The 12028-nt window shown below is 42.5% G+C and overlaps 2 protein-coding genes across 2 annotated transcripts in view; one reads left to right on the top strand and one right to left on the bottom strand.

The window, feature by feature from the left end:
- zzef1 (zinc finger, ZZ-type with EF hand domain 1) overlaps nt 1-8886 on the bottom strand; it is a 44831-nt gene extending 35945 nt beyond the window's left edge. The window contains 10 exon segments of the mRNA XM_064352195.1: nt 167-258; nt 1396-1494; nt 2905-3083; nt 3661-3777; nt 4001-4211; nt 4439-4638; nt 4940-5123; nt 6177-6371; nt 6555-6699; nt 7706-8886. Of these exon segments, the coding sequence (XP_064208265.1) occupies nt 167-258; nt 1396-1494; nt 2905-3083; nt 3661-3777; nt 4001-4211; nt 4439-4638; nt 4940-5123; nt 6177-6371; nt 6555-6699; nt 7706-8122 (1839 nt within the window). The 5' untranslated portion in view covers nt 8123-8886.
- Nucleotides 8887-9446: 560 nt separating this feature from the next.
- LOC135263795 (neuferricin) lies at nt 9447-11239 on the top strand. The gene is made up of 4 exons (XM_064352192.1): nt 9447-9881; nt 10054-10194; nt 10434-10620; nt 10760-11239. Exons 1-4 carry the CDS (start codon nt 9605-9607, stop codon nt 10935-10937), a joined length of 783 nt encoding a protein of 260 aa, XP_064208262.1. The 5' UTR covers nt 9447-9604; the 3' UTR covers nt 10938-11239.
- Nucleotides 11240-12028: the final 789 nt, after the last annotated feature.

Genomic DNA, 12028 nt, shown 5'->3' with positions numbered 1-12028 from the left:
AGTTGTAGATAAAAGGGTAATTGTAGTACAGTTGTGAAGGTGTCTAGTAAGCAAGGAGTAACTCAAGCTATTCATTTTTGTAATCGAGGTCAAACCCAACAAGAGGTGCAGCAGTTAAAAGGCCATAGGAATTTTCTAGAATCAGGAATGAGAGGCCATGACTCACTTTGATTTTTATCTGAGTGATTTGGAAACTGGTTTGGTCCTCTGTTGATAAGATTACGCTGGCCTTTTTCTTGCCACTCTCTGTGAGGAAACCTGAAAGCAACACAATTTACATACAATTCATATTGACACTGGCAGGGATAAAATGGCTAAATGTGATTAAAAGCAACACAGATGTGGTTTAACATGACGCTGAAACTTTTGGAGGATTACGAGAAATAATCATGAAAACAAATATGACAAAAAAATAATTATGAAAACCCAACTCTTGGCATTGAAAGTTGCAGCCAAGTTGGATCACACCATGACTTGACAGAACTGTAAAATAAAACCAGTACACTAATAATAACAATAACCAAGTGCAATAATCACATAAAAATGTGCCATTAACTCTGCGGTAACTTATTTTCTTTACAGCTTAGACTTCTGCTTGGCTCTCCCAGTCTACCAAGTGCAAGCACGCAACTAAATATGGTTACCCCCCTAGAACCAACGCCCCTGAATTATTACTTAGAGGCCTAACCTGTCCCAGCAACAAAGGTCTAAATACAGAATCATGGACAGAAGGGGGAGGACCCATCGCCTGGCACTGGTCCACCATTAAGCACTGCTCTCAGATCACGGAATGCTCAGCAGGAGTGAAAGTAGCGTTCTGCTGGTGACAGTCTGACTAAATAATTTACTCCATTTTCTAAAATGGGGGAAAAACTGCCTCCTGTTGGGGAAGCTTTGTAAATTTGTCATGGGTTTGACTGAGATTTTCTCAGCCAATGTAAACATGAAGAAACTGGTGTAAAAAGGCCTTTCACTCAACCTGACTTACCATTTCACTGTGCAAAACAGACTGAGTACAAGTCCACAGTACCATAAGCCCTGGATAATCACTGGACGAATATTTAAGGCCAAAATTCATTTTTCATGTCGAAAAAAGTGTGGGTTATTTCAACAGATAACCACTTTATTTAATTCATAATCATTATTCTCTGCTCAAAAGTGAGATTATTGGGGGGAAATCGCATGGCTAACTTATTCCCGAACAAGGAAAGAAGACACGTGGAAATCCATCTTACATATCCAATACAAGAAAGAATCTTGAAAATATGATAAGGAATAGAGGAGTCACAATCAATACAGGAGCCATTATATTTCATAACTAATAGAGATCTGAGGCAGCGTGCAGGTGACTGGAGACACAACAGAAGGACGCCGAGCGGGTCATGGCGGCCCTACCGTCGCCACTGGAAGGTTCCGTCAGCATGTTCTCCGGGCCAGACTTCTCCTCCTTCCCCTTCACGTCACAGGCCTGCAGATGCAGCTGGATGGGCTTCCCTGCGCAAGGGCACAAAAACACAGGAGACAACTTCAAAGACCTCGTCCGCCATTAACAACCGCCAATCGCTAACTATGGCAGAGGAGCGCTGGAGGAGGGTAGGAACCACGCTCAAGTTGGATGTGAACAGCAATTGTAGGGTGGTTTACAGAAGCGTGCCCCTTATCAGACTGTGTTTACGGTGCTGACAGAGAGTCAGAAAGGTCTGATAAACAGACAGCGCAGTGGCCCCAATACTGCAGAGTTGCAATCATTCTGCTGCATCAGCAATATGTGAACCTTAGGTTTGCCATATACAGCCTAATCGTGTTTGCTGTTGTTGGAAAGCTGATGTCATGGGGAACAAGTTTGTGTCATTGCTGGTGTGGATGCTGACTAAAGATCTGGGAACAGCATTTAAAAGTAAACAGAAGGTAATGCAAGTTATCTATGAGTCAGCAGCCAGTTGTACTACAATGATTAACCTGGTTTGATAGGCCTGTTGGTCTGTAGTAATTGCGTCTTTCTCTGATGATTTGCTGTTTTTCTTTGATCCTTGGGTAAAAGTACAATGGTCTGAGGAGACTCGTCAATACGACCCGCTGTGTGACACTCGTGTTTAGCCATTTCACCACATTTTGCAGTGCACATTATATATTTCTATTACTGAACACGCAGTATAATAAATTACATTCACTTAAACCTGGCGTTCCTCCTCTAAACCACTACAGACCCAGCAGTCTTAAGGTCCTAACCTACATTTAGAGCGCAGGATATCTGCACCCTGAAGTCACTTGCCTATACACTAGTGCCATCGCAAAACACACAATTGTATCTTTAAGGCCTACACAAGCCAGAGGCACATCCATGTCTGTAAAGACACATAGCGATCTGTACAGAGCCATACAGGCAGCAAGAGGCTGTAGCCCCTCATTTGCAGTCTAATGTATGTATGTGAAAGGAATTCATTGAAAGGATAACCCCTCGAGATGTAGCATCTCATTTTCAAGGGGGTCCTACAGACACAAATACAAAATTATAAAACACATACAAACAAAACAGCATTACATAACAAACATACACTGCAAATACACAGATACAGACAGCTCGCTCACCCTCTGTGTATAACTGCTTGCACAGAGGAAAGGTTAAAGCATCGTTTTGCAGTCAGATAACCGAGATAACATTAAACGAATCCCTTTCCAGCAGCACCGGGTAACACTATACGCGTTCCTTCTCCACTGGGATGCTTCTGCTGTTCGGTGCAGCTAAGGGGATTCTTACACCAGCATCACAACAACAGCGCGGTGAGCATGCAGCGCTGCTTAACATCAAATCTACTGACCAGCTGACATCCAGTGCTTAACATTTTACGGTGGCTTTTGCAATCGATTCTTTTTACTCCATCTCTGGAGGAGGAGGAGGCTTACAGTTCTTGTAGAGCAGCTTGAGTCTGACGGAGGCCATGGAGGAGATGAGAGAGGAGGCGCGGTACTCGGAGTCCAGGTGGTCGCTGATGCTGGACAGGGACAGGATGACCTTGGCCACGCTGCCCCGGGCCAAGGCGAAGGCCAGCAGGGTCAGCTCCGCCTCCGGGCTCACACAGCAGCTGAGAGGCGCACACACACACGCACGCAAACGGCACGTTTCACACAGCTCAGAGGAGGTTCAGAAAGAAGACTAAATCCAGCAATCAAAGACTAAACCCAGACACGGGATACATAATTGCCATCACCTCTGCCTTACACTACACTAAAGACCACTCCTGATAGCTGCAATAATCCACTTTGTATTTCATAACAGAACACTTTGATGGGTTCTTTGTAATTTTGTAATAATGTAATTTCTTCAAGATAAATGACCATAATAAAAAATATATTAAAATATAAAATATATACATAACACATATTTTAAAATACATCATTTTAAAAAACAAGAAAGCATAAACTTCTAAAATCTCTGCTGACTCCTGCATTATAATTTCCCAGTCAGTGAATTAGTTCATACAAACTGGTAGACTTTTTTGACAAGTACAAATCTGGACTGAATACATCCACCTGTTTGACCTAACTAATCCCTGATATGAGGTTTCTTCCCGTTCAGTGTGCTGCATTATATATGTTTTACTGATTCATGAATGAAAATAAAGAACTGATAGATAATTGTATTGCATAAGTTGCCATTACTCAGCTATCCTGAGGAGAAACCCATCCACTTCCTCCAGAATGTTGGGTGAGAAGAACTTGGGAAACTCAGTCGAGCCAGGAGTTAAGGACAGAGGAGGCATGTGCTGCAAGGCTTTCCTGATGGGAGAAAAAAAACAAACAGAATTATTCACACATGCTGACAAAACAGCAAAAATGGGTACCAGAAACGACCCCATTGCAAGGAGGCTTGCTTACAGTTCCTAAACGTTTTTGCCTGTCTAATGTACAGATTTGAGCTCGAGGGTCTAAGACGTGTAATTGGCTTCACGCGCATCAGGCAGACCACCGAAAGAGGACAGGCGATGAGGGGGAGACTCACTGCGTGCTCTGAAGGACCGTCTGTGCCAGCACCGGGTTGGTCTCCATAGAGGCGGTCACAAGGGAGGTCAGCAGAGAGAGGTACCAGATGGCTGAGGCGTCCGACACAGACACCTCCTTGTTCTTGGTGATCTGGTAGCCCATGGTTTTCAGGCCGTGGATGCGTGTGTCACAGCCGTCGCTGAGGCAGCGCTTGATGTTGATCTGAACATCTGAAGAAAAGACAAGAAGAAGCAGTCAACAAAAACCAGAATAACAACATGAAGAAGATCAACCTCATACAGCCTGTTAGATGCTGGGGGTTGTTTCAGCAGAAAATGGCATCTTCAGCTCGTAATAGAAAAACAGCTAGTCAACAAAAGAGAACATTAGAATGAAGAGCGTGAGATTTCTCATCCCGGATGTCAGAGCAAAGACGGACGGAGCCAGGTCCACTCACAGGGGTGGCTGATGTTGGCGTTCTCCAGGAGCGCTACGTAGCCCGTGACGTTGCTGGGGATGCGGATGTCCCGGATCTCCTGCAGGCACCGCCGGTTCTTCCCCACGGCGACAGACACCAGCTGGGGCATGTAGCTGTGATCGTTCGAGGCCACCGCAATGGCCAGCCGCCTCAGCACCACATCCGGCTTCATTTTTAACCTGCAGGAAATGACACGTTGCATGCGTTACATGGTAAAATACAGTTGAACGGCTTCTAATACTTTCTCCAATTTAACAGAAAAGTTGCCGTTTTCTGTGATCTTCTTAGCCCACCGTATCCCATTGGGACAAAGCCAATAGTGTTTAGCCGCAGGAGGCTCCCAATTGCAGTCCGCTAATAACACGGCCTATAGGCAAGCTAGTAGCATTCTAGACTATAGTATGAACACTTATTAGCGCAGAGTGAAACAGGAACAGCATGCATACAGCTGAGCCATAAATATAATCAAAGCAGCCTTGCCTAATCCAGTGCGATCGGGCGCTTCCATCGGACTGCCAAAACGAGGACGTTTCTCCGTTCGTCATCTTGTAGACATCAGCAGCGCTGGACGAGGCCTCGATGGAGCTGAAGCACTGGGTGACTATTTTGACTTGGTCCACCTCGGGGTCACGGTTCAGCTCAGCTCTGTACTGGATGTCCAAGTCTGAGAGGGGGAAAATGAGAAAATCTGAAAACATGTCATCAGAAATAAATATATTCATCACTCTCACTTGATTTTAGGACATCCCAATGGTATATCAACTGATAACTCAGACACCTATCATTTCCTACACACAAATGAATACAATTGTGCAGAGTAACGTACAATACAGGCCTGCAGTTGAACCTGGGGGATACTGCACTGTTTATTCTACGCTGTTTTACTTGGGTTTCCATGCTCACATTTTCCGAGTAAACAAATTCAAAGCGGATGGTATGCAGCGACTTGTCATTTATGTAAAAGCAAACAAACAAAAAAACACACTGGGGGTCTTGGCAGATAAAAGCCAGCAAAATAAGCTCTCTGACACCCACAACATGCACAGTCTTCCAGTGAAACAGCAGACTGCTCTGCTGGTGGACCATGGTCCATCTCAGGTGGCTGGAAGTGTTTTAAAGACTACTAAAATTGTGCAGAGGCAGTCACACTGCATTACTAGATTATACTAACTCCAAGCTGGTAAAAACTGAATATGTACCCAATATGGGGCCAATTTCATTCCAATTCAGTAAATTCAGGAACAGAACTGAAATTGAATTCCATCCATCATCTAGGCCTATACCGACTTGAAATTGAATTCATTAACTGAATAAATTCAAATTGGACATTGTTGCCATTTTTCAATTCAAGAACTGAATTTTAATTTTCAATTTAATTGACTGAATTGACATGTCTTTGACCCCAAACCTGGTACATACATTAGGTACATCCAGTATGAATTGTACTTTGGAGGGCTTGGATACATAGCACACAAATTGACAATAAACTACCTCAAATCAGTGCTTATGTTCGCTAATACAATTTTACAGGGGGACAATGTTTTAGTTTGCTTAAGGAGGTGCCTTGCTCTCCATCAAAGTGAACCACCAATGAAACACCAAAGACAAATGGGTACCAGAGAAAAATGAACTTGGATACATGCAAAAGCTGAAAAGGAAAATTAATAAGAAACCATTTAAAACCATTTCACTGAAATGACCAAGTGCAAAGTTTTACCCTTCTCTTTCTGAAGAAGGAACTCCAAGTAGTCCTGCACAACAGAAGACCGCATGCTGCAGATGCTGTTGTAGCTCTCCAAAACAGGGAAAGGAATGGCACTGCTGGGGATTCTGTTGCGATGCAGGAATTTAAGTATCTTGGATGCATGTGCGCCCAGGCGGTCTTTCGACTTGGAGAAGATATCAACAAATCCTGAAAAACAAACAAGGTTTATTAAATAGTGGCAAATGCATTGCTGTGGCGCAACCATAATCCCATCCTCTCGTGCTCAGCCTCTCAAGTGCAAAAGCAGAGTTGCCCGGTGGAATTTTACTCGTTAAGATCTGCATATAAAGGCACACGTTTTCCCCATAGCTTTAATAAACCAAATTTTACCTGGGGTGAGGGAGCAAGCTTGCAGCTGTCTGATGACATGACTAAGTTCTCCCTGCAGATTGGCCCCATTGCAGTTCTTTAAAGCCATCAGCATATTCTCTACATCCACAATGCCATCGCCCTCTGCATCAAACTGCCCAAAAGCCTGAGACCGGGAACAAAAACGAGAAAGATCAACAACAGTCCTCTGTGGTGACACAAACCAACAGATCTGACAGTCAGTGCCACAAACATGACAAAACCTGTTACAAATAAAAGAAGTTCTGACACTCAAGACATCAAGAGGGATAACTGAAAAATCACTTATTGTTCTTAGCCCTAATGGCCATTGAGTGATTTGGTTCTGGTTCTTTAATAGAAGACATCTAGATATATGTACTTCAAACTTAACTTTGTGCAGGAAACAACATGAAAGCATGCGACTTCTTCTCTACAGAAAATTCAGTCACCTTACATGTAAAACAATGTATGCAGCAGCTACTGTATTTTCAATAGAACGTATTATTGAAGCAGACAAAGGAATTCATACAACTGGACGTTGCAATAGACACAATTAAGTGGCTTTGTAATCTACCCAGATTGTGCTTACTATGTCAGACATGTTGCAAGACAGTGACTTTAAGTAATACGACATATTATTATGCTAATTAAGTACCTGAGCTCAAAACTTGAAGGCTGTAGTTTAGTTAGGTCGTTGTACACATAAATCACTGGCATTACGTCCACTTTAATAAATATATAATATGCCAATGGTAAGCCCTGTCAGTGCGTGACAAGAAACGGGGATAAAAGGCGCATGTCAAGCAAATAATAATGGGTTCAGTTATATGGCTAACTAGGTAGCTAAAAGGAGCTAACTACGCGAATTGTTTTACAAGTAACTTGGCTAGCTAGGTTAGTCGTGGGGAACCATTTAGTGTTCGTTTGCAAACTAACAAACTACCACCAAACCAGACTAGCAGAACGAATAGCAAGATAGCTGAGTTATAACATTATTGACAGTTATGCCATCGTATAATATTTGGTGGCAATATGTTGGCAGCATTCTAATCATCAGTATTAGTAGCGAGCTAGCAAATCGATAGCACACAGCAGACGTTAACTACTTATTCTCCAATGTCAGGCTAAAGTAGTGCAATAGAAACACACACCTCTTCGCACTCTTCTCTTGGAGCGTCCCTGCTCTCCAGCATCTCGCAGAATTGTTCCACGGTCACCGACTCCTCTCCACGGCTAAGTCGTTCTTCCAGCCGCCGCACCAATGTACTTTCGTTCCGAGTCAGGACCGATTCGGAAATGGCGACCCACGAATCGCTCATGCGGGCCGTTGCCTCTCTCAGCTTCACTTGCTCTAGTAAAGCTCCAGGGGTTGGAAGCCCACAGCCTGGTGCTGGAGGGTTATTCGACCCCCTTCCGCCAGCTCCAGTGCCAGATCCTCCGCCACTTACAGCACCGCCGCCGCCCGTGGCCCCAGAGGCCGGGCTGCCCCCTGCAAACCCAGGGCTCTCGGTTTCAACGTCCTCCTCGTCTCCACTACCCCCTCCACAGCCGCTCTCTGCGTTCCCCATATTGTTCAGCGGCCTCGGGCTTTCGTCGGGTTTTCAGCCGCCCGGTTAGCGAAGAAAAATGGTCAGTTTCTGGCTTGGGCTTGTCAAAACCACAGCTAGCCCGAACTGTGTTCTTCCGTTGCCACTACCGCATTGACGTACAGTACGTGCATACGTCATTAATCCTGAGAAAACTTTGAACCCAGTTCGCGATGACGGTAGTCCCTCATCAGCTGACTACAATTGTGTTTCGTTGTTATATAGGTAGTTGTTATACTGCTGACTACACACTAAATTGTAAACTAGCTCACAGAATAGCATACATAGTCACTAAACTTTAAAAATGGCGTTCCTAACAAACCAACAGTTTAAGAGCTGTTTCAGCATTGCTAATTTTGTCTGAAACATTCCAATCATTCCGATGAGTAGGCTAGGCTACTGTCCCTGAAACTATGATTTCATTAGTTACCATAACCAATTTGTGAACGCTCTTAATTTGTAAACATTTGCGATGTGTTTCTCCTTTTGTCTTTGGTTTTTGCTTGCGGTACGATGATCTCCCCATTTGTTATAGTTTATAGTGTATTATGACTTCGGGGAAAACTAAAAACCCGTGTTGTGGCGGTCTTGATAGTACTCGGGTCGAGAAACTATTCTAGATGCACACTTTTTGTTTACATAACCTGGGGCTTTTTGTCCTGTAAGCACTATAAATAAGGCGTTTTGACATCAAGATTATAGAGCCTGTAATTCAAGTTCCTCAAGACACATAGAAAAAATAAGTACAAACAAAATAATATTTTCCCTCTTACCATATATGGAAGGAAACACAGAATATTTAAAATGGTTCGGCCTTTTTTGATATCCAATAGAACACGTAATTTTACTGCATATTTTCAGGGTCAATTAAATGAATCAGAAAACAACCATCATTCACTCGCCTGCTTCTTTGGCAAACGTACAATTCACTATGTGGGGCAAGTGCACTTGGTAAAGTATTTTCCTCAACAACTTGAACATATGCAGTACATAACAGTCATTTAGAAAATTAATTAGCTAAATTAATTGCTTCAGCTATATATTTTTTAAAGGAACAGTATCATGAGTAGACAGAGCCATTTGTCTGCTATTTTTACATTTGATATTGATACTGAATCAGCATTTTTTAAATTTCTGAATAACATTTACATGTTTTCAAATATCAGCCACTTATTAAAATAAACAAATGAACGACAGGTGAGTGGTGCATCCAAAATACACACGATCTTTGATTTGAAAATACGGGAACAGTAAACGGAAACCATCGATTACTAAACAGGAAATGAGTTACACATGGTTCCTATCCGGACTACAGACTTCCCTTTTGTAGTTCCTAGGTTCAAAAGTGACTTGATGTCAGGTAGAAAAACTGCAGTATGATTCCCTGAAATACATCAATGTTCGCGATGGTTTGAGCGAGCTACGATAGCTAATTCTGTTTTCAACTTGTTCGCTACCTACATTATGTTAAAATATTTCATTCTAACGGTAATCTCTGCATCTATTGTCTTTCTGAGCGTACACTATGATTTAGATAGTATTTATGAAAATACAGTGTCCCTCTTATTTTCGGTCGGAAGACGCAAAGAAGAAGTACGCCTTTTGGGAGAAAACGATCTTTCGTTGTATAACGGCGAATCGGACAGCAACGGACTTTACCTTTCAGTACTGGGACAGGTGTTTGATGTTAGTCGAGGGCGGGAGCACTATGGACCAGGTGGTGGTTACCATTTGTTTGCAGGTAAATCCTCGATTATTTTGCAGTCGCAGTCGGTAGCCTTTTAAACAAAGCTATAATGTTCATGGATGGAGAGAAGTGTAGAGAGATCAAAAATGTACGAAACCAAAATTCGATGCTGATTATTGATCAGATAGGATTATGACTGCTGCGATGTTTGTGGTGTTGCTTTCAGGTAAAGATGCGTCACGTGCCTTTGTGACAGGGGATTTTTCAGAAACTGGACAAACAGATGACCTATCTGGTCTCTCCCCTGAACAGATAGTGGCTCTGTTCGACTGGCTGGCCTTTTATCAGAAGGAATATAAACCAGTAGGTAAGTGTGATAGTATCCAAGTTACCTCATGTGTTGTCAATACAGTAAATAGAAAAAAGCTTATGTGTATGATCTGTACACAAGACAGAAGAAAAAATCTTGGTAAGATCTGCAGCCCTTCAGAATATTTCACAGTGAACATATTTTGGAAGTCATTGCTCCCTGCAACAAGTTAGTAATTACCAACAATGCCAATTTCAGAAACAAGATCATTATTTAATCCTATTGCCTATTTTAAGGCAGGCTGATTGGACGATACTACAGCGAGAACGGGGAGCCCACAACAGCATTACGGGAGGTTGAGGAGATTCTGGCGGAAGGACTGAAACTCAAGGCTGAGGCTGAGGCTCAGAACAAACGCTTCCCTTCCTGTAACTCCGCTTGGAGTGATGCCAGCAGTGGAAGGGTGTGGTGCTCCACAATGAGGTAGGCTACAGGTTTGCTCTTGAAATGCCCTTCTCTGCAACGCCTTGTTCAAAATGCAAGAGTTGCAAGCTCTCTCTGAGAGTCTGTCCTGCCGTTGTGGACAGTCCTCAGAAGTTTTCCCCATCTTCTCTCCTTGTAGTGGCGGGGTGCACAGGAGCTGGGTTGGTGTCCCCAGGAAACTTTTTTCCCCCGGAAGCAGTGGCTTCCGCTGCGTGTGTGTACAGAGCGAAGACCCGACAGCGCTGAACAGCCCCCTTCTAAAGGAATATGAGGACTGCCCCTCCCTCGCAGAGTCCTGCCCTGTCAACACCTTGTGAACATGTACACCCCTCGTATTCAAGCACAGCTTTGAATAAGAGACTATGGATTGGTGTTTCCTAAACTCACAGCAAAGTGCTCCCGTGTGTGTGCTGGATTTTCAAGACCTACATTTATGCACTTCCCATAATTACATCCTGAAACCAGTTTGAACAGAATACTTACTTGGAATGTTGTCATTTGCTTTATCTTTGAAATATTTATTTTAAAGTTTGGTTTCAGTGTCCATACTTTCAGGATTTAGGGCCAACAATGATTTTTGTGACATGATATTGATACCTTTAAAATTTTTCTAATCAGATTATTTGCTTCAGGACACATTACAGAAAATCGGACCATTGGTTATCAGAACTGATCTGACTCACTGGCAGGTTCAACGTGGATTTAGGTTAATCTATGTAAGCATGTACATCTATTTTGGATGCCTCATTCTGTGCAATCAACAGTTTGCTATCTTTGAAAGACAGCATACGCAGCAAGGCTCCAGACCTTTTTTTATGAGCCCTTATATGGAGAAAATGGAACAATCCAATGGAAAAGGTGCTAGATATATATTTTTTCTCTCACTTGGGGAAGCTGCTCAGCTGGTGAGCTGGTAAACAACATTCCACACATTCAGTAGTAGTCGCCAAAGAACAGGACACTAATGGAACTGCAAGTGCTATTGTTGCAGTGACATGCTGGCAAACATTTCTAATGGTAAAATGTCAGGCTGTATACATGTACAGATAGGTGACATCTGCTATTCGAAACTAACTGCATCGTAGTCACCATTTCAGTTAAATGAATACTAGTCTATACACTGAATGATAATGTACTTTTGGGAATAGAGGAACAAATACTCATTTATTTTAGAATTTTGAACTTTTAGGTTTAATTGTAAATCTTATGATAATATTTGAACTATTTATGCTAATTTAAGGAAATTGATCAATCAAGAAGATAAAAATATAGATTTTTCAGATTATAGTTCAAGTGAGTAACTACTGCACTTTTGTAAATGGAAAATACTCAGGTATTTTAATTTTCAGGTTTAATTTAATTGTTTAAAAGTTGATTTCTGATCAAAAAATGGAATGAAAGAAACATG

This window comes from Anguilla rostrata, chromosome 9 (genome assembly GCF_018555375.3).
Source record: "Anguilla rostrata isolate EN2019 chromosome 9, ASM1855537v3, whole genome shotgun sequence".
NCBI lineage: Eukaryota > Metazoa > Chordata > Actinopteri > Anguilliformes > Anguillidae > Anguilla > Anguilla rostrata.
This window is presented reverse-complemented; position numbering and strand designations above follow the sequence as displayed.

What these genes read in the sequence shown, in the direction of transcription:
- LOC135263795 (XM_064352192.1), top strand. Translation starts at nt 9,605, where the DNA reads ATGTTAAAATATTTCATTCTAACGGTAATCTCTGCATCTATTGTCTTT. An exon ending in TGGTTACCATTTGTTTGCAG is followed by an intron (nt 9,882 to 10,053) that starts GTAAATCCTCGA and finishes TGTTGCTTTCAG; the next exon opens with GTAAAGATGCGTCACGTGCC. An exon ending in GAAGGAATATAAACCAGTAG is followed by an intron (nt 10,195 to 10,433) that starts GTAAGTGTGATA and finishes GCCTATTTTAAG; the next exon opens with GCAGGCTGATTGGACGATAC.